Source organism: Pelodiscus sinensis, chromosome 19, assembly GCF_049634645.1.
Source record: "Pelodiscus sinensis isolate JC-2024 chromosome 19, ASM4963464v1, whole genome shotgun sequence".
Classification (NCBI taxonomy): Eukaryota; Metazoa; Chordata; order Testudines; family Trionychidae; genus Pelodiscus; species Pelodiscus sinensis.
This window is the reverse complement of record NC_134729.1, coordinates 13,002,646-13,021,426: the sequence shown is the minus strand read 5'-3', so window position 1 is coordinate 13,021,426 and position 18,781 is coordinate 13,002,646. Positions and strand designations below refer to the sequence as shown.

The window sequence follows — 18,781 nt, the reverse complement described above, 5'->3', positions numbered from 1 at the left end:
GATCTCTCACCTGGAGCGGAAATGCAGCCAGCTCTGGGGTGGAGGTTGGGGGCTGAGTCATCTGGTGCAGCTGGGAGGCAGTGAGCCGGAGGGCGGGCCAGGCTCCCAGCTACAGGGCGGGCCCAGAAAGCAGGTTTGGCCACATTTGTGCAAAGTGACACGAGGGCAGCTGTGTCCCTCTGTGGGCGGGGGAGAACGGCTGGAGCCTTCCAGCGTTTCCCACTGGTGGGCAGAACGGGAACATAGTTACGATGAGTAGCACTAAGCCTCCAGGGGCTGGGCCCTGTACGAGCCCCACCTGGGATCAGGGCCCCCATGGGCCAGGTCCTGTATGGACACCAATGGGAACTCTCCCTGCCCCCTGGAGAGCGCTGTCGCAACAGACACAGGACGGGAGGGCAAACTGAGGCACAGAGCTGGGAGGGACTGGCCCAGGGTCTAGCAGGGAACCTGTGGAGCACCTGGGGCTCAAATCAAGCTCTCCAGAGTCCCAGCCCAGTGCCCTGGCTTCAATCCTGCCCAGGGCACCTAGACAGGTGGGTCCCTTGTACCTGGGGCCCTGCTCCCTACACGGGGCATATGGCCAGGTGAGTCTCCAGTACTTGGGGGGGGGGAGGGGCCTGATCTCTGCCCTGGTCACACATCCAGGTGAGTCCCTGGAACCCGAGGGCCCCGATCCCTGCCCGGGGGCGCGGCCAGGTGAGTCCCCGGTACCCGAGGGCCCCGATCCCTGCCCGGGGACGCGGCCAGGTGAGTCCCCGGTACCCGAGGGCCCCGATCCCTGCCCGGGGGCGCGGCCAGGTGAGTCCCCGGTACCCGAGGGCCCCGATCCCTGCCCGGGGGCGCGGCCAGGTGAGTCCCCGGTACCCGAGGGCCCCGATCCCTGCCCGGGGGCGCGGCCAGGTGAGTCCCCGGAACCCGAGGGCCCCGATCCCTGCCCGGGGGCGCGGCCAGGTGAGTCCCCGGTACCCGAGGGCCCCGATCCCTGCCCGGGGGCGCGGCCAGGTGAGTCCCCGGTACCCGAGGGCCCCGATCCCTGCCCGGGGGCGCGGCCAGGTGAGTCCCCGGTACCCGAGGGCCCCGATCCCTGCCCGGGGGCGCGGCCAGGTGAGTCCCCGGAACCCGAGGGCCCCGATCCCTGCCTGGGGGCGCGGCCAGGTGAGTCCCCGGTACCTGCAGGGCGGAGCCGCCTCCCTTCCCCGCCCCCGCCGGGTCCCGGCCGCACATTCCTCCAGAGCCGCTTCCTGCTCCGGGCCGGGAGCGACATGGCCCTGGCGGCCGCCGCGGGCAGGTGAGACCCCGGGGACCGGGCTGGGGGCGGGTCGGTGGGTCCCCCCCCCGGCCGCTGGGTCTTTGCGCTCCGCGTCCCCCGCGGGAAACGCATCTGCAATGCAGCGTCCCCGCCCCTGCCCCTGCCCCTGCCCCGGGGGCTCCCGCCGGTCCGGGGGGTCCTGCCCCCTGCGTCTCCCCGGGGCAGCGGGCGGGGATGTGGCTGGATCCAGCGCGGGGGGCGTTGGGGGAGGGGAGCAGGCTGGTCTTGGGGGCACAGGAGGGGGAGGGGCAGGTTGCTGGGGGGCGATTACAGACAGTTATTGGGGGGGGGGCTCTGGGCTGCTCCCCCTGGAACTTTGGTCCAGCCCCAATGTCCAGGTTTCTGGGGTGCCCTGTGTTTGGGGGACCCGGGGGGGCTGCAGGGTCGAGGGGGACCAGGACAGTGACCCGGGTGGCAGGGGGCCCGGGCTCCCCCAGGTGCTGCGGGTGGGCTGGGGCTGGGGCCGTGGGAGGATGCAGGGTCCCTGCTCCGGATGCCGGCTGGGCCCAGCCACCTGGCCTGGCACCGCTGCCCAGCGCCTGCCCTGCCCTGCGCGGCAGCCCGGCCTCGGGCCCAGCCCTGTTGGGTGAGGGTGGATGCGCTGCCAAGCCCGTGTTTGCTCAGCGCTCCCGGGCTGATGCTGCCGGCTGCGTCCCTTGGCAAACAGCGCGAAGGCTGCCACGGGGCCTGAGGCCTGGCCCTTGGCGGGGGGGGACTGGCAGCTGGGGGGGGCTCCGTCCATCTCACAGCCGGGGGGGGGGGGGGATAGACTGGTACTGGGCAGAGGGAGAGAAAATTGCTGAGTAATCTCCCCTCCCCCACCAGACTTCTCCCCTCACTCCTAATCCTTGACCCCTGCCAGCCCAGTCCTGAGCCCCCCAGCCCTACTGGTGCCCCTCACTCCCACCCCACAGCCCCTACAAGCTCAGCCCTGAGCCCCCCAGCCCTGCTGGTGCCCCTCACTCCCATCCCACAGCCCCTACAAGCTCAGCCCTGAGCCCCCCAGCCCTGCCGGTGCCCCTCACTCCCATCCCACAGCCCCTACAAGCTCAGCCCTGAGCCCCCCAGCCCTGCTGGTGCCCCTCACTCCACCCCACAGCCCCTACAAGCTCAGCCCTGAGCCCCCCAGCCCTGCTGGTGCCCCTCACTCCACCCCACAGCCCCTACAAGCTCAGCCCTGAGCCCCCCAGCCCTGCTGGTGCCCCTCACTCCACCCCACAGCCCTAGGCTCCTCCACCCACCCTGGGCTCCCCCTCCCAGCTCTACCTGTGCCACTCAATCCGGATTCTCACCCCCCCCCCCGCAATATCTCAGCCCTGGGCTCCCCCATCTTTGCCCCTCACCAGCCCTTATCTGTTTCTGTGCTAGGCACGATATCTTCCTGCCACAGGCCTTGTTAATAAATACACGTCTGTTCTGTGCTGGGGCGGGGTTGGGGGGGACAACACACTGTCCTGTCAGGCGCTGCTGAAATATCGTCTGTTCCAACAATCCAGTCGCCGGCTGTGACAGAGCAGCTGTGAACGTTCGAATTTCGCAGCAGCAGGGCCAGGCCAGGTGCCCCCCAGAGTCTGAAAAGAGCCGGCCCAGGAGTCCGGCTGTGTAGCAATGGGAGCGTTCCCTAGGCCCGGGCACTCGAGCTGGGCCAGGCCCTGAAAAGGGTAACTGGGAGAGCTGGGTTATTACGGCCCTGCCAGCCGGACAGGCAAGATCCTGGTGCACCAAGATGAGATGCTGTTGTGAAAGGATTAGAAACAGGGAAAGCAACTGACGCCAAGCCCTAGGGGGTAAGGCAAATAGCACCTGCCAGACGTGCGGTGTTCTTCCACGAGGTTACACGTTAGGTTGATGGAGGCAATGGGGATGTGACCTTCGTCGATGTGGTGCGTCACTTGGTACCGCACGATGTTCCAGAGGCAAATAGGCAGCGGGTTTAAAACAAACCGAAGGAAGTTTTTCTTCACTCAGCGCACAGTCAACCTGTGGAACTCCTCGCCAGAGGATGCGGTGAAGGTCAGGACTTTAACAGGGTTCAAAAAAGAGCTGGAGAGGTTCCTGGAGGTTAGGTCCATCAGCGCTATTAGCCAGGATGGGTAGGAATGGTGTCCCCAGCCTCTGTTTGTCTGGAAATGGGTGACAGGGGAGGGATCACGTGAGGATTCCCTGTTGTGTTCCCCCCTCTGGGGCACCTGGTATTGGCCACTGTCGGCAGACAGGACACTGGGCTGGCTGGACTGTTGGTCTGACCCAGGGTGGCCGCTCTGATGTAAAAACTAGCCCAGTGCCAGTGCAAGCTGGCCCACAGGAAGGGGATCCTACTCCACGTCACTGCGAGGGCTAATCGCCAGCGGGCAGGCGTCTGTCCGGGGGGGTCCTGCCAGGGCTCCCTCTTGGCCCTGCAGTTTCTGGCCTTTTTATCAGCATCCTGGGAGAAAACACCCAATGGCCTGCGGGCGACACAAAGAACCGGGGAGTGATCCGTCACCAAGAGGGCCGCGCACTGTGGTGGTGCAGCCTGGATCGCCTGGCGAACTGGGCACAAGCAAACCGCATGTTAATCCGGCCGAGGGTGACGTCTCGGGATGAAGCCTCAGTTGGACTTGCTGGCTGCGGGGGGGGGAGGGGGGGGCTCAGACAAAGACGGGGGCGCGGCAGAGAGTCAGCCGAACGCGAGCTCCCCCTGTCACACTGGGCTCCGGATGGCCAATGCGATCCCGGATGGTAAACAGGAATGGCTAGTAGGAGCAGACAGGTGACTTCCCTTCCGGCTCCAGCTCCAGTAGCAGGACGCCCCTGTATAAATGTGGCCTGCAGTTCTGGTCACCCACCTGTCAAGGAGGTGTAGCAGGATTGGGAAAGGTCCAAAAAAGGGCACAAAAAATGATCAGTGGGATGGAAAAAGATGACTAAGGGAGGATAAGTCCGAGGTCTGTAAAATCATGATCGGGGTGGCGAAAGCGAATAAAGCAGTGTTGTTTACTGCATCCCATAACACAGGAACCAGAGGTCACATCAATTAAATCAATAGTCAATGGCCAGTTGGAAAGCAACCAAAGGGCAGTATTTCCTCCCACAACCTGTGGAACTCCTTGCCAAGGGATTTTGTGAAGGCCAGGACTAGAACATGGTTCAAAAAAGACTAGATGGGTTCCTGGAGGATTGGTCCATTGGTGGCTATTAGCCAGGATGGGCAGGGATGCCAAACCAAGTTCTGGGCACCCCTTCCCTCTGACTTCTTGAAGCGGGGAATAGGTGATGGGGGATGGGAGCCTGGTCTGTCTAGAGATGGCGAAGGGGTGACTCGCTGCCAGCCTCTGAGCACCGAGGGGGGGAACTGGGGTTACCAGCCGGCTCCAGGCCCGCGGACAAGGGCCCAGATCTGCCCCAGTTCCACCCAGCGTTAACTCAGGGCAGGGCTGTGGGGGTGGGGCTAGGGGGTGCCCTTGGCTGGAGTCTCTAACCAGCCCTTCTGGGCTCCCCCCCGCAGCCCCCCGCCCGGCTTGGAGGCCGCCCTGGCCGAGTGCATGGAGGCCCTGAATTCCTTCCTCTGCAACCGGTTCAGCGAGAGCCTGGAGAAGCTGCAGCCCAGGTGGGTGACGGAGCTGCCCGAGGGCCCCGATCCTCCCGGTATCTGCAGGGTGTGTGTGTTGGAGGAGCTCACCCTGGCCCCGCCCCCGGCCCAGGCAGCCAGAGCCTGGTGGGGTGGGGCTCCTGGGGGTGAGTGTCGTGGGGGGGGGGGCTCCTCCTGTCACCAGCTCCCTATCCCCGCAGGGCCAAGGAGAGCATGTACCACGCCCTGGTCTACGCCACCATCCTGGAGATGCGGGCCATGATGACCTTCGAGCACGAGGACATCATCCAAGCCGGGCAGACCATGAAAGAGGCGCAGGAAATCTGCCAGAGGTCGGGCGGGCGGGGGCAGCCGGGGAAGGGGTGGGGCTCATGGGGGCTGGCTGGCGCTGGGGGAGTGACAGGGTGTGGGCAGTGGGACCCCAGGCCCTGAGAGCTGGGCTCCCATGGGGGCTGGAGGGAAGGGTGGGTGCCCTGGCCAGGTGGGATGGACCCGCCCGCTGTGTGTCATAGTCCCGCTGAGGGGGAGATTCCCTGGGCACTTCAGAGCTGAGCAGGGTGGCCGTGGGGCAAAGGGGGAGGAGCCCCTCCAATTACAGCTTCCCTGGTGGGGGAACATCCCCCCCTCAGGTGGGGAAGATGGGAGGGGGGGACAATGTAGCTGCCCCTCCCCAGCCACTGTCCCCTCACCCCCAGGTTTCGGAGGAAATCCAGTGTGGCCGGCTCCCTCTCCAGCTTGGTCGGCAAGGCAGATTCGTTCACCGAGGGTAAGGGCCGACGGGGGGTCGGGGAGAGCAGGGCCTGGCAGCCAGGACTCCTGGGTTCTGTCCCCAGCTCTGGGGGAGGGCTGGAGTGGGGGGCGGGGCTTGGGGATGGGTGGCCCCGCCTCCACTCCCTGTCTCTCTCTCACAGAGGAGCTGCACGCCGAGGTTTGCTACGCGGAGTGTCTCCTGCAGCGGGCGGCTCTGACCTTCCTGCAGGTACAGCTCCCCCCCCCGTGGGCAAAGCGCCAGGGGTCAGGACGCCTGGGTTCCCAGCTAAATCCCAGGTGCTGCGGGGCGGGGGCCCAGCAGGGGGCGCTCTCCCCTGGCAGGCAGGGCTGGTCCCACCACGCCACTAGGGGGCGCTCCAGGCCCCTCCCCAGGAGCAATTCCAGGTTCTCACCTTCGTTTCCTGTCTCGTTAGAGACAAAGTTGCTATGTGGCTGCCCCGTGCCCCACCCCAGAGGTGGCTGCATCTCAGTGCTGGGCTGGGGGTCCCTGTGTAAACAACCCCCCGCGCCCCACCCCAGAGGTGGCTGCATCTGAGCACTCAGCTGGGGGTCCCTGTGTAAATAACCCCCCGTGCCCCACCCCAGAGGTGGCTGCATCTGAGCACTCAGCTGGGGGTCCCTGTGTAAATAACCCCCCGTGCCCCACCCCAGAGGTGGCTGCATCTCAGTGCTGGGCTGGGGGTCCCTGTGTAAACAACCCCCCGCGCCCCACCCCAGAGGTGGCTGCATCTGAGCACTCAGCTGGGGGTCCCTGTGTAAATAACCCCCCGTGCCCCACCCCAGAGGTGGCTGCATCTTAGTGCTGGGCTGGGGGTCCCTGTGTAAACAACCCCCCGCGCCCCACCCCAGAGGTGGCTGCATCTGAGCACTCAGCTGGGGGTCCCTGTGTAAATAACCCCCCGTGCCCCACCCCAGAGGTGGCTGCATCTGAGCACTCAGCTGGGGGTCCCTGTGTAAATAACCCCCCGCGCCCCACCCCAGAGGTGGCTGCATCTGAGCACTCAGCTGGGGGTCCCTGTGTAAATAACCCCCCGTGCCCCACCCCAGAGGTGGCTGCATCTTAGTGCTGGGCTGGGGGTCCCTGTGTAAACAACCCCCCGCGCCCCACCCCAGAGGTGGCTGCATCTGAGCACTCAGCTTGGGGTCCCTGTGTAAATAACCCCCCGCGCCCCACCCCAGAGGTGGCTGCATCTCAGTGCTGGGCTGGGGGTCCCTGTGTAAACAACCCCCCGCACCCCACCCCAGAGGTGGCTGCATCTCAGTGCTGGGCTGGGGGTCCCTGTGTAAACAACCCCCCGCGCCCCACCCCAGAGGTGGCTGCATCTGAGCACTCAGCTGGGGGTCCCTGTGTAAATAACCCCCCGCGCCCCACCCCAGAGGTGGCTGCATCTGAGCACTCAGCTGGGGGTCCCTGTGTAAATAACCCCCCGCGCCCCACCCCAGAGGTGGCTGCATCTGAGCGCTGGGCGCGGGGCCCTTCCCCCGCAGTACGGTCATTTCCCTCCTCCCCGCAGGATGAGAACATGGTGAATTTCATCAAGGGGGGGATCAAGGTGCGGAGCAGCTACTTGATCTACAGGTGAGGGATGCCCTGGTGGGGAAGCTGGGGGAGGGGCCCCTGGTCAGGCTGCTGCCTCCGGTAGGGGAGGGGGGTCCCGGCAGGGCCCTCAGCCTCCGAACAGCTCTTGTGTGAAGGTGGCAAATGCAGTGGTTCTTCTGGGGTACTCAGTGTGGGGGACTGAGAACCGGGGACGGGGAGCCAGGACGCCTGGGTTCTCTCCCAGCTCTGGGCGGGCAGTGGGGGCTAGTGGTTAGAGCAGGGGACCGAGAGCCAGGACGCCTGGGTTCTCTCCCAGCTCTGGGCGGGCAGTGGGGGCTAGTGGTTAGAGCAGGGGGGGCTGAGAGCCAGGATGCCTGGGTTCTCTCCCAGCTCTGGGCGGGCAGTGGGGGCTAGTGGTTAGAGCGGGGGGGCTGAGAGCCAGGATGCCTGGGTTCTCTCCCAGCTCTGGGCGGGCAGTGGGGGCTAGTGGTTAGCTCTCTCCTCTTCTGTTCCTTGTCCAGGGAGCTGAGCAGTTTCGTCCAGTCCAGTCACTGTAGGGCAGGTGCTGCCCATGTGCACTTGGAGGGCGGGGTGGCGCTGGGCATCGGTGCCTTTAACCTGGTGAGTCACTGCTCAAGGGATGGATGGGGAATGGGCCGGGGGGGTGGGGTTTGGGGCCTTCCCCCCCTGGGGGTGCCAGCGCTGATTTGGCCCGGGCGGGGGACTGGCGTGGGGGCAGGGACGGGGCCGTTCATTTCTCTGTCCCCCCAGACGCTCTCCCTCTTCCCGCCGCGGATCCTGAAGCTGCTGGAATTCGCTGGGTTTTCGGGGGACAAGGTAATCCCCAGCCTGGGCCCCCCATCATTCCTTGGGGGGAGGGGCTGCCCCACTCAGTCTGCAGGTCCCTGCCATGGGGGTTCCCCAGTCACAGCTGGGAAGGGGAGTTCTGGGGGGTTCCCACCAGGGGAGTGGGTCTGGGGGGCTCGCTGGGGTCTGGGCCTTGTCTCCATTCCCAGCCCCTGGCGGCCAGAGGGAACCGCTGAGCCCCACAACCCCAGCTCTCGGGGCTGCGGTGTGGGGTGGGGGTGTGAGCATCTCCCCCCCATACTCTTGCTGGCCTGTGGTTGTGGTTGGCCGTGATGGGCCGCGCTGCCCCAGAGGTGGCCGCATCCGGCAGCGCTCCAGGGCTCTGTGGGGTGACGGCGCCCGCTGGCCTCAGTACCCACCCCTGCCGTGTCTCTCTGCCCAGGAGTACGGGCTGCAGCAGCTGCGCGAGGGAGCGACCACCCCGAACCTGCGGGCCCTGCTGTGCACCATGCTGCTGCTCTGCTACTACACCTTCCTCACCTTCCTCCTGGGTAGGGCCTGGCTGGGACACGGGGCCTGTCCCCTCCAGGGGGCGCCGGCTCTGGGCTGCCCCCCCCCCCCCCGTTCCCATTCAGGGCTCCCTCATGGCTCCTGGAGCCGGGGGGGGGGGGGGCTTTGCCCCAGCTGACCCCTCCTTGTGCCCTCACAGGGATTGGGGAGGACGATTTCACGGAAGCCGAGAGCCTGTTGAGACCCTACCTCTCTCGCTACCCCACGGTAGGGGCCGGCTGGCGGGGCCTTTCCTTCTGCAGAGTGCTAGGGTTGGGGGGCTGCCCCAGGTGCCCACGCTCCGGCCCCCTGTGGGTTTCTCTGCCCTGGCTAACACTAGGGAGGGCGGAAAGAACTTGTGGGTCCCCGATCCCCACCCGGTGCCCCTCACTCCCGCCCTGCAGCCCTGCTCTTTCCTGTGCCGTGTGGCTGTGGCTGCGTGTGACCTCCCTGGGCTGAGCCCCCCTTCCCCAGCCTCCCTTCCTGGGTGACCCCGGCCCCCCCAACGTGACGGCCCCTTTCTCCTCTCTGCAGAGCGCCATCTTCCTCTTCTTTGCCGGCAGGATCGAGGAGATCAAAGGGAACATCAGCGAGGTACGAGCCAGGCCCTGGGGCAGGGGGTCCTGAGCCAGCCAGTCCCTGCCCTGGGGGAACCGGCGCCCCTCGGGGGGGGGAAGGCCCTGGCGGAGGTGGCGCCCCTCAGGGGGAGGTCCCAGACCCCCATCCCTGCCTTGAGGGAGCTGGCACCCCTTGGGGGGAAGGTCCCAAGCCCCCGTCCCTGGGGGAGCCGGCACCCCTCGGGGGGAAGGTCCCGAGAGCCCCCGTCCCTGGGGGAGCCGGCGCCCCTTGGTGGGGGAGGGCCCTGGGGGAGCCGGCGCCCCTCGGAGGGGGGGAAGGCCCTGGGGGAGGTGGTGCCCCTCGGAGGGGGGAAGGCCCTGGGGGAGGCGGCGCCCCTCGGAGGGGGGGAAGGCCCTGGGGGAGGTGGTGCCCCTCGGGGGGGGAAGGCCCTGGGGGAGCCGGCGCCCCTCGGGGGGGGGAAGGCCCTGGGGGAGCCGGCACCCCTTGGTGGGGGAAGGCCCTCTGGGAGCCGGCACCCCTCGGAGGGGGGGGAAGGCCCTGGGGGAGGCGGCGCCCCTCAGGGCGGGGAGGGCCCTGGGGGAGGTGGTGCCCCTCGGGGGGGGAAGGCCCTGGGGGAGCTGGCGCCCCTCGGAGGGGGGGGAAGGCCCTGGGGGAGGCGGCGCCCCTCGGAGGGGGGGGAAGGCCCTGGGGGAGGCGGCGCCCCTCGGAGGGGGGGGAAGGCCCTGGGGGAGGCGGCGCCCCTCGGAGGGGGGAGGGCCCTGGGGGAGGCGGTGCCCCTCGGAGGGGGGGGAAGGCCCTGGGGGAGGCGGCGCCCCTCAGGGGGGGGAGGGCCCTGGGGGAGCCGGTGCCCCTCGGGGGAAGGCCCCTGCCCCACGTGACTCTCTGGGCCTCTCCGCGCAGGCCATCGGCAGGTTCGAGGCCGGCTGCGCGAGCCAGCAGGCCTGGAAGCAGTTCCACCACATGTGCTACTGGGAGCTGATGTGGTGCTTCGCCTACAAGGGCGTGTGGAAAATGGCCTATTTCTACGCCGACCTGCTGAGCAAGGAGAACCGCTGGTCCAAGGTGCGGCCGAGGGGGAACGGGGCGGTGGGGGGGCAGCGCCCAAGGGGTTAACTGGGGAGGCGCTAGGCCGGGCAGCGCCCCCTAGTGGCCAGCACTGGGGGGGGAGAGCGCCCCCTGCTGAGCTCCCGAGGTTTCCCACGTACCCACAGCAGACGAGGCGGGCCGGGCTGGTTCTGGGCCCGGTCCGTTGGGGGTTCAAGCCCCAGCCTCGCGGGTGGGACTGATGGGCCTGGCCGTGTCCCGCTGCAGGCCATGTACGTGTATATGAAAGCCGCCTTCCTCAGCATGCTGCCCCCCCAGGAGCCCCGGCCCTTCGGGGAGAGCGAGGTGGAGCTGTTCAGGTAGGGCCGGGGAGCTGCCGGGGGTGGGGCAGGAGTCCTGGAGATCTGGGGGCTTCGCAGCACGGGGAGCATGAGATGGGTTTGGGGGGATGGGCTGCGGGTTGGGAGTGAGGCACGCCAGCGGGGGGAGGGGGAGAGCCCTGGGAGTGAGGGGCCCTGGCAGGACTGGGGGGGGAGCCGCAGGGCTGGGCTGGCAGGGGCTGCGGGGCGGGAGTGAGGGGCCGCTCCCCCTCAGCCGGCCACGCTGCTCTGTCCCTGCTCCAGCCAGGGAAATGGCTGGCTCCCTGCCCCCCACGTCTTCCCCGCCTGTCCTGCTGCCCCTGGCTGGGCTGTGTGTGGGGGGGTGCCAGCGGCTGCCTACAGCGATGAGAGGGACGTGGGTGTGGGCAGGACTCCAGGGGGAGGAGTCTAGCGATTAGAGGGGGTTTGGGAGCCAGAACTTCTGGGATCTCCCCCAGCTCTTGGAAGGGTGTGGGGTCTAGTGGTTAGAGAGGGGAATTCTGCTGGAAATGCTGCGCCAGCTTCAGACAGATCAACGCCGTGGGCCACGTTACACTCAAATGGATCGTTCACCGCACGGGAGGTGGGGCTGCCCAGGCCGTCTGTGATACCAGCTCTAACCAGTTTTGGCTCTGGTCACAGCTGGACCTGCCGCACGTGGGCAGTGACAATTCCGATGGGTGGTCATTAGGTTCCAGAGTGAACAGCCGGGGCGGAAACAGGTTCTATCTGAGCCGTTGGTTCAGGCTGCCGGCCAATGGGCTGGCTAGAACCAGGCTCTTCCATGCAAGTGGAGACTCTGGGTCCAGGGCCCCAAGTGCAGCCTCCCTCCCCATGGATCTCAGCCCAGCTGTCTCCCCCCCAAGGCAGGTGTCATCTTTTAAGCAGAAGATCGCAGGCAAGTCTCCCCCCACGGAGAAGTTTGCCATCCGGAAAGCCCGGCGCTATAGGGGCAGCAATCCGGTCCCGCTGCCGGTGCCAGCCCTGGTGAGGGGGGATGGGCGCGTGGGGGGGGGGAAGTTGTATTGGATGGTGCTTGGGAAAGGAGCGGCTCAGACCTGCTACCATCCCCCAGCAGCTACTGCACTGGGGGATGGGAGGGGCTGGGAGCCAGGGCTCCTGGGTTTTCTCCCCAGCTCTGGGAGGGGAGTGTGGGCTAGCAGTTAAAGCCAGGGGGCCTGGGAGTCAGGAATGCCGGCTCAATCCCATCTTCGCCACTTGACCTTGGACTGAGTGTGTCCTGCTCAATGCCTCAGTTTCCCCCACTTCCCACTGGCCCTGAGGGCTCGCCATGATAACCAGGGCAGGGCAAGTGGGGTTGGGGGTGCAGGGAGGGATTTGGACAGTTTTGTGTCTGTGCAAGGGGGAGTGGGGGCTGTCCCGGGGGCCCAGCTCTGCCCCACACGACGCGCAGCCTGAGCTGCTGCTCTGACCCCCCCCTCCCCGCCCGCTGTCCCTGCCCAGGAGATGATGTACATGTGGAACGGCTTCTCAGTGCTGGGGAAGCAGCCGGAGCTGCTGGAGGGGACGCTGGAGACGCTGACGCAGGCTGAGAAAAAGCTGCAGGAGTCGCCAGGTAACGGGCATGAGGCCTGTTGGCAGCTTCTGTCCAGCCCCAGGGCAGGGGCTGGCCAGCTCGGGGTGGGGAATGGGGCAGGGCCCTGGTTCCAATAGGGCCCCGGGGTGGGGGGTGGGGGCCAAGAGCAGTTTTCCCCATGTGGCTGCATCATGTTTGTTGGGTCTGCGTCCCAGTGGAAAGACCAAGTCCCCCCGTCTCTGCCCAGAGCCGGAGGGGGGTAGAAGGCACATCTAGGGGGGGTATAGGGAGTGGGGGAGACACAGGGGGGCAGCTGCATGGAGGTGGGGGCTGTCTATGGGGCATGGAGGAGGGGACATGGAGGGCTGTCTATGGGGCGCAGGGAGAGGGGCACATGAGGGGGCTGTATACAGGGCATGGGGAGAGGGTATATGGGGGGCTGTGTATGGGGCATGGGGGAGGGGACATGGAGGGCAGTGTACAGGGTGTGGGGGGAGGGGTACATCAGGGAGCTGTGTATGGGGCACGGGGCACATTGGGGGCAGTGTACAAGGTGTGGGGGTAGGGGTACATCAGGGAGCTGTGTATGGGGCACGGGGCACATTGGGGGCAGTGTACAAGGTGTGGGGGTAGGGGTACATCAGGGAGCTGTGTATGGGGCACGGGGCACATTGGGGGCAGTGTACAAGGTGTGGGGGGAGGGGTACATCAGGGAGCTGTGTATGGGGCACGGGGCACATTGGGGGCAGTGTACAGGGTGTGGGGGGAGGGGTACATCAGGGGGCTGTGTATGGGGCACGGGGCACATTGGGGGCAGTGTACAAGGTGTGGGGGGAGGGGTACATCAGGGAGCTGTGTATGGGGCACGGGGCACATTGGGGGCAGTGTACAAGGTGTGGGGGGAGGGGTACATCAGGGAGCTGTGTATGGGGCACGGGGCACATTGGGGGCAGTGTACAAGGTGTGGGGGGAGGGGTACATCAGGGAGCTGTGTATGGGGCACGGGGCACATTGGGGGCAGTGTACAAGGTGTGGGGGGAGGGGTACATCAGGGCGCTGTGTATGGGGCACGGGGCACATTGGGGGCAGTGTACAGGGCGTGGGGGAGGGGCTGTGTATGGGACGCGGGGGGCTGTGTGAGGTGGGGGCTCTCCCTGCCGCGGCCCCCCCGCCCCCCCCCGCTGCGGATGCCCAGAGGAGCTGGGCCCGGCCCCCTGACGCCCGACTCCCCACAGCCAGCGAGTTCCAGGCGGACGACCAGGCCCTGTTGCTGCTGCTGAGGGGGCTCTGCATGAAACACCTGCGGCGGCCGGCCGAGGCCGAGGCCTGCTTCAGCGCCGTGCAGGGCAGGTGGGCCCCCCCGCCCCGGGAGCCCAGCGTCTGGGGCCGTCGCTCCCCCCACAGGCCGGGGCTACCCCCCCATGGCCGCTCCCAACAGGATCCCCCCAGCCCAGGGGCCACAAGCGGGGACCCCCGGAAGGGACGGGGAGCCCTGGGGCTGGGGTTGAGCTTCCCCTCGGGTTGCCAGGTGTCCGGGTTTGAACCGCCCAGGCCAGCGTTTGAGCCTCCTGTCCTGGAAACAAGCGGAGACAATAGAGCCGAGACAATAGGGTGGAGACAATAGGGCGGAGACAATAGAGCCAAGACAATGGAGCTGTCCGGTGATTTCTCAACCAGGTGGAATGCAGATTGGGTTGTCGTGTCAAGTGTGTCCGGTACTTTTGTTGAAACCATCTGGCCATCCTAGTTCCCCCGTCTAGGGCCTGGGGGATTGTTCCCTTGCTAGGGGCTGGGGGGCCTGGCCCTGGGGGGCGCTGTGCTTTTTCAGATCTGTCTGGGCCCACGCCAGGTGCCAGGTCCCTGGGTGCTGCGCGGGGCGGTTGGTGGCCATGGAGTGCTGGGGGGGGGGGGGGGGGGGTGCCAGCTGTCTGTCTGACTGTCTGTCTGTCCCTGCCGCCGGCAGCGAGAAGCGGATCCGCTGCGATCACTACCTGGTGCCCAACGCGCTGCTGGAGCTGAGCCTGTTGCACCTGGCGCAGGGCCGCAGCGAGGAGGCCGTCGGGCTGCTGCGCCGAGCCAGGTGGGGCCTGTCAGCTGCGGCTAGGCCTGGCCCTTTGCCCCCCTCCTCCCGCCCCCCCCCCCCACAGTGCCCTGCCCGTGCGGTGGGCCCCTCCACCCCATCCCCCACCCAACTGCTCCCTTCTGGCATCTGAGTTTCCCATAATCCTGCGGGAGAGGAGATGGCGGCGGGTGGGGTGGGGTGGGGGTTCTCTGTGGCCTTGAAGGATCTGTGTCGGGAGGGTCACTCCCACCCCCATGGGACTGATGGGCTGTCGGGGGAGGTCACTCCCACCCCCATGGGGCTGGGGGGCTGTGTCTGGGGGGGTCACTCCCACCCCCATGGGACTGGGGGGCTGTGTCGGGGGGGTCACTCCCACCCCCATGGGACTGGGGAGCTGTCTGGGGGGGTCACTCCCACCCCCATGGGGCTGGGGGGCTGTGTCGGGGGGGTCACTCCCACCCCCATGGGACTGGGGGGCTGTGTCTGGGGGGGGTCACTCCCACCCCCATGGGGCTGGGGGGCTGTGTCTGGGGGGGTCACTCCCACCCCCATGGGACTGGGGGGCTGTGTCTGGGGGGGTCACTCCCACCCCCATGGGACTGGGGGGCTGTGTCTGGGGGGGTCACTCCCACCCCCATGGGACTGGGGGGCTGTGTCTGGGGGGGTCACTCCCACCCCCATGGGACTGGGGGGCTGTGTCGGGGGGGTCACTCCCACCCCCATGGGGCTGGGGGCATGTCTATGAACAGTTGACGGCTGGAGGGATGGCCAGCTGGCTGTGTAGCTGATTTGGGGGGTAGGGCTCTGCGGGGCGGCTGGGGCACCCCTGCTCACAGGGATGGTGCTGACTGGTGGCAATGGCGGAGGGCCCCGGGGGGTGGCATGAAGACTGGCCGCGGGGAGCTGGGGGGGGTGGGGGGGGCATATTTGTGGCTGTTTCCACCCCGTGATGACCCCTCCCTACTGCAGGAACAACTACAAGAACTATTCCATGGAGTCCCGCACGCTCTTCCGGATCCACGCGGCTCTGTCTCGGCTCAAGGCTGACCAGGAGGAGAACGGCACGGAAGGACCCAGCCCCTCCTAGGGACCCGCCCCCCCAGCCGAGACAGGAGGGGGGGGGCTCTGGGGTGGAATCGTTCCCCCTCCCGTCCCCCGCGGCAGCAACCTGCACTTTCAATGAAGCCAAATTGACTTTACCCTTCTGGTGCCGCTCTGCCCCCCAGAGAGACGGCTCTGCCCCGAAGGCGGCGCCCGGAGGGGTGCGTCCCCACAGCACCGGGGGTACCACTGTGATAAATCAGACGCGGGTGGGGGGGCGGGTTGGGATCCTGCGGCAGGCTGAGCCCAAATACCCTTAAAGGGCCCGTTCATCCCGCAGCGCCCACCTGTGTCCTAACACCCTGGGAGGGGGGCTAAGCCTGCCCCCCCGCACACGTTCATGACATTAATTTGGGGGTGCAGGAAGGGCTGTGGCTGCTTTGTCAGGCCTGGCTGTGCCCTCCCCCTCCTCCAGGCCGCTTCCCCACTGGCCCAGGTCTGCTCCCTACTGGACCAGGTGCCTCCTTCCCGCCCTCCCCCCCCCGGGTCCGTATTCCCCATGATCCTGTGGGAACGGCATCAGCATGTGTGAGAGCCAGACGGTGCCTCATTCTGCCATCGTCGAGTGGCGCTAGGACCTCGTTGGGGGGCCCTCCCGGGCACCCAGGGACTGTCGCCGCCTCTAGCACTGGCGGCAATTTGTGGCCTTCTTTTGATACCCCCGCCCCTGCTTCCCTGGGACAGAAACTCAGGTCTCCCGTGAGGGGCACAGGGACCTTGCGGCTAAAAGGGAAAAGGGCTCAGTGTGGTGGCTGGGCCTCAGGCCCGTGGCCTCCTGTTGTATCTGTATGTACAAGGAGGAGGGAAACTGAGGCAATAGACGGAGCTTGGTCCTGCCTTGAGGGCGGGGGGCTGGACTCGATGACCTCTCGAGGTCCCTTCCAGTCCTATTATTCTATGATTCTATGAATATGGGGTGCAACTTTGAAGCAAGGATGCTGAGGGTTAGTGGGAGAACTGGGCCTCGAACCCAGATTGCTTGAGGCTGGGTGCTTGTAGGTAGAAAATCATCTGTCTCCACGTAGCCTAGTCCACTGGGGCCTGGGCTGCCCTCAGGCTATGTCTACGCTGCCGGTTTTTTGCGGAAGAGGAGATGCAAATGGTGCCCTCATTTGCATATTGTGCATGCTCATTTGCATATCTTCATCCAATCCTTTTTGCGGACGAGGTTTTGCCGTGAGAAAGCCCCGTGTAGACGGGACCATTTGTCAGAAAAACCAACCCCTTCTGCGCAAGATCCCTTATGCCTCGAAAAATGAGGTTTACAGGATCGGAAGAAGATATGCAAATGAGCGCACAAGCTATGCAAACGAGCGCGCCGTTTCCATAGCCTCGTCCGCAAAAACCCCGCAGTGTAGACGTAGCCTCAGCGTCCCAGTGGTGACACGTTGATGTAGGGAAATCCGTGCGAAAGACGCGGCGTAAGCCGGGTGTGTCCTGGTTCCGTTCAGGGCTGGTGTACTCGCAGCAGCGGGGTGATGTTAACCACCCGTGCTTCCGGGCAGGCAGATGCGCCAGGGTGGAAGCTGGGTTTGAATTGGTCAGTCCCGGGGCTGCGGCACTCACGGCCACGCGGGCCACGCGCTGATCCCTTCCAATTGGGCCACGCTTTCTACTTTGGCCCCTATCCTGCCCAAGGAGCAGCCGAGCCGAACCCAGACGTCTGGAGCGCACCGTGGCCAGCTGTGTGCTCTGGGCCGGCGCCGCTAGCCAGCTTCCCAAGCAGCAGTGAGGTTGCTCCGTGCTGAGTTGGGGGTGCGGCAGGACTAGCTCCCAAGGGGCACGTTAGCTGCCCCGCCGTCCCGGGCACAGTCAGCAGGACCATGGCGAAGGCTGTTTCCCTGCGTGGCTCTGGGCCCGTACGCGACACCACGGGATGGAACAGAATAGAGGGGGATCCTGCAATGCACAGCAGCGTCCCCCCTCCTCCCAAGCCATGTGCCTGCCGGAGGCTGCTGCGGGCTGATGGCCAAGCCAGGGGTTGAATGCCCTGGTGTGGGGAGGGAGTGGCCAAGTGTCTGTCCAGACGCCTGGGCTGTTTTCATGAGCGATCCAAAACGCTCGTCCCTATCCCAGGGCAGGTTGCCGCCAGGAGAAAATCTCGGTGCTTCTGCGGGTCTGGACGTTGCGCAGGGCGGGGCTAGTTAGGAACAGATTTAAGCCAAAGCGGGCCCGTGGCCTTGCGCTGGTTTCATGGAATCAGTTGCTTTTAAACCCCTTTGCAGCAGCTTCGGGCACTTTTGAAGAGACGAGTCCTGTTAGGGGCCAGAGCCCCTAAGGCCAGAGCCGGATTCCCCAGGACACCTCGTGCGGAGCGGCTGTACTGCCGGGGAGATGGGACTGTCGTTAAATGAACCCTTAATTAAGTGATGGAGGTTTGGGATCTGTAGGGCGGAATCGTGTTTTAAAATCGAATTGGGCTCCACCGAGAGGGTTAATTGTGGAGACAATGTAAAAAAAATAAATAGAGGTGTTTCATTTGTATTCCATGCGGTTGGGTGGGTTTTTTTTCTTCCTGTGGAAAAAAAAAGGGAGGTCCCCTTAAATATACCAAACTCTGCCCCCTGTTGGTTTTGTTCAGCATACCGCTTTGCTCAGCGGCCCCAGATTACGATTTATCTCCACAGATTCAAGGTATGAAGCCTCAAATGAATTCAGGCCCCTAGGAAATGACAGATCAACACCACCTGTTGTGGAGGCAGGGTGCAAAGTACCCCCCCCAGTAGGCAATGATGGGCTATCTGACTCCGGGGGCAATGCCACCCTGACCCCGGTCTGCAAAACCAATTTATGCCTTGAATCTATAACACGAATTTGTGTTTTTAGCCTCGCTAATGAACCCAGCTCCACACAAATATCATTTTTTGCATTCTGATAAAATCTTGGGCCCCATATCATGTGGCGGTGGGTTCCGCAGGTCAAAGGTGCAGTACAAACAAATATTGCCTTGAGGTGGATTTATGTGTTGGGCTGGGAGGCAGAGTGGCCTAGTGGATAGACTGTTTTGTGAGCGTGCAGGCTTCCCTTACCCAGCTTTGCCACTGGTCTCCTGGGAGGCCTTGGGCAAGTCACCTTCACTGCTCTGTACCGCAGTTTCCCCAGTCTCTAAAATAGGTATAATGCTACTGACTTCCTTTGGAAAGTGCTTTGAGACCTGCTGCTGAAGAGCTAGGGGTTGTCATACTGTGACACGGAGAAACCACACCCCCCAGCCGCCTTTCTCCTACTCATTCACTCTCGGGGGGTATTGCGATGGTACAATGCTCTAGCCTAGGGGTTTTCAAAGGACGGGGCGTGACCCAGCACTGGGTGGTGGCATGTTGGGCACCAGGACTCGTTGCGGCATGTGGATCAGGTGGCCAGCAGGGGGCGCTAAGGTAGCTCCCTGCCTGTCCTACCACGGCAGATTGTGCTGCGCCCCAAAAGTGGCCAGCACCAGCATCAGCTTCTGGGGGGAGAGGGCTCCCTCCCCTGCCCCAGGCACTAGCTCCACACTCCCGTTGGCTGGGGACCTGCTGCTGGGCATAGTATGGTCTGTGGTGCCAGGAA

General features: G+C 65.5%; 1 protein-coding gene across 2 annotated transcripts; it reads left to right on the top strand.

The window, feature by feature from the left end:
- The first annotated feature begins 22 nt into the window (after positions 1 to 22).
- LOC142818961 (tetratricopeptide repeat protein 39A-like) lies at positions 23 to 17,716 on the top strand. 2 transcript variants are annotated; one of them, XM_075902374.1, is made up of 18 exons: positions 23 to 536; positions 4,800 to 4,901; positions 5,084 to 5,215; positions 5,579 to 5,649; positions 5,795 to 5,862; positions 7,169 to 7,233; positions 7,716 to 7,815; positions 7,966 to 8,031; positions 8,444 to 8,552; positions 8,711 to 8,778; positions 9,085 to 9,144; positions 10,030 to 10,191; positions 10,441 to 10,532; positions 11,399 to 11,519; positions 11,997 to 12,108; positions 13,305 to 13,419; positions 14,033 to 14,149; positions 15,101 to 17,716. In XM_075902374.1, the coding sequence occupies exons 1-18, from the start codon at positions 316 to 318 to the stop codon at positions 15,216 to 15,218; spliced, it is 1,899 nt and encodes a 632-aa protein (XP_075758489.1). In that variant the 5' UTR covers positions 23 to 315; the 3' UTR covers positions 15,219 to 17,716. The 2 variants fall into 2 exon arrangements, with proteins under 2 accessions (XP_075758489.1, XP_075758490.1); XM_075902375.1 differs by lacking the exon at positions 23 to 536 and adding an exon at positions 946 to 1,291.
- The last annotated feature ends 1,065 nt before the right edge of the window (positions 17,717 to 18,781 follow it).

Coding starts and splice junctions, on each gene's coding strand:
- LOC142818961 (XM_075902374.1), top strand. CDS start 316: ATGGGCCAGGTCCTGTATGGACACCAATGGGAACTCTCCCTGCCCCCT. Junction 4,902..5,083: donor CTGGAGAAGCTGCAGCCCAG/GTGGGTGACGGA, acceptor CTATCCCCGCAG/GGCCAAGGAGAGCATGTACC. Junction 8,553..8,710: donor CTTCCTCACCTTCCTCCTGG/GTAGGGCCTGGC, acceptor GTGCCCTCACAG/GGATTGGGGAGGACGATTTC.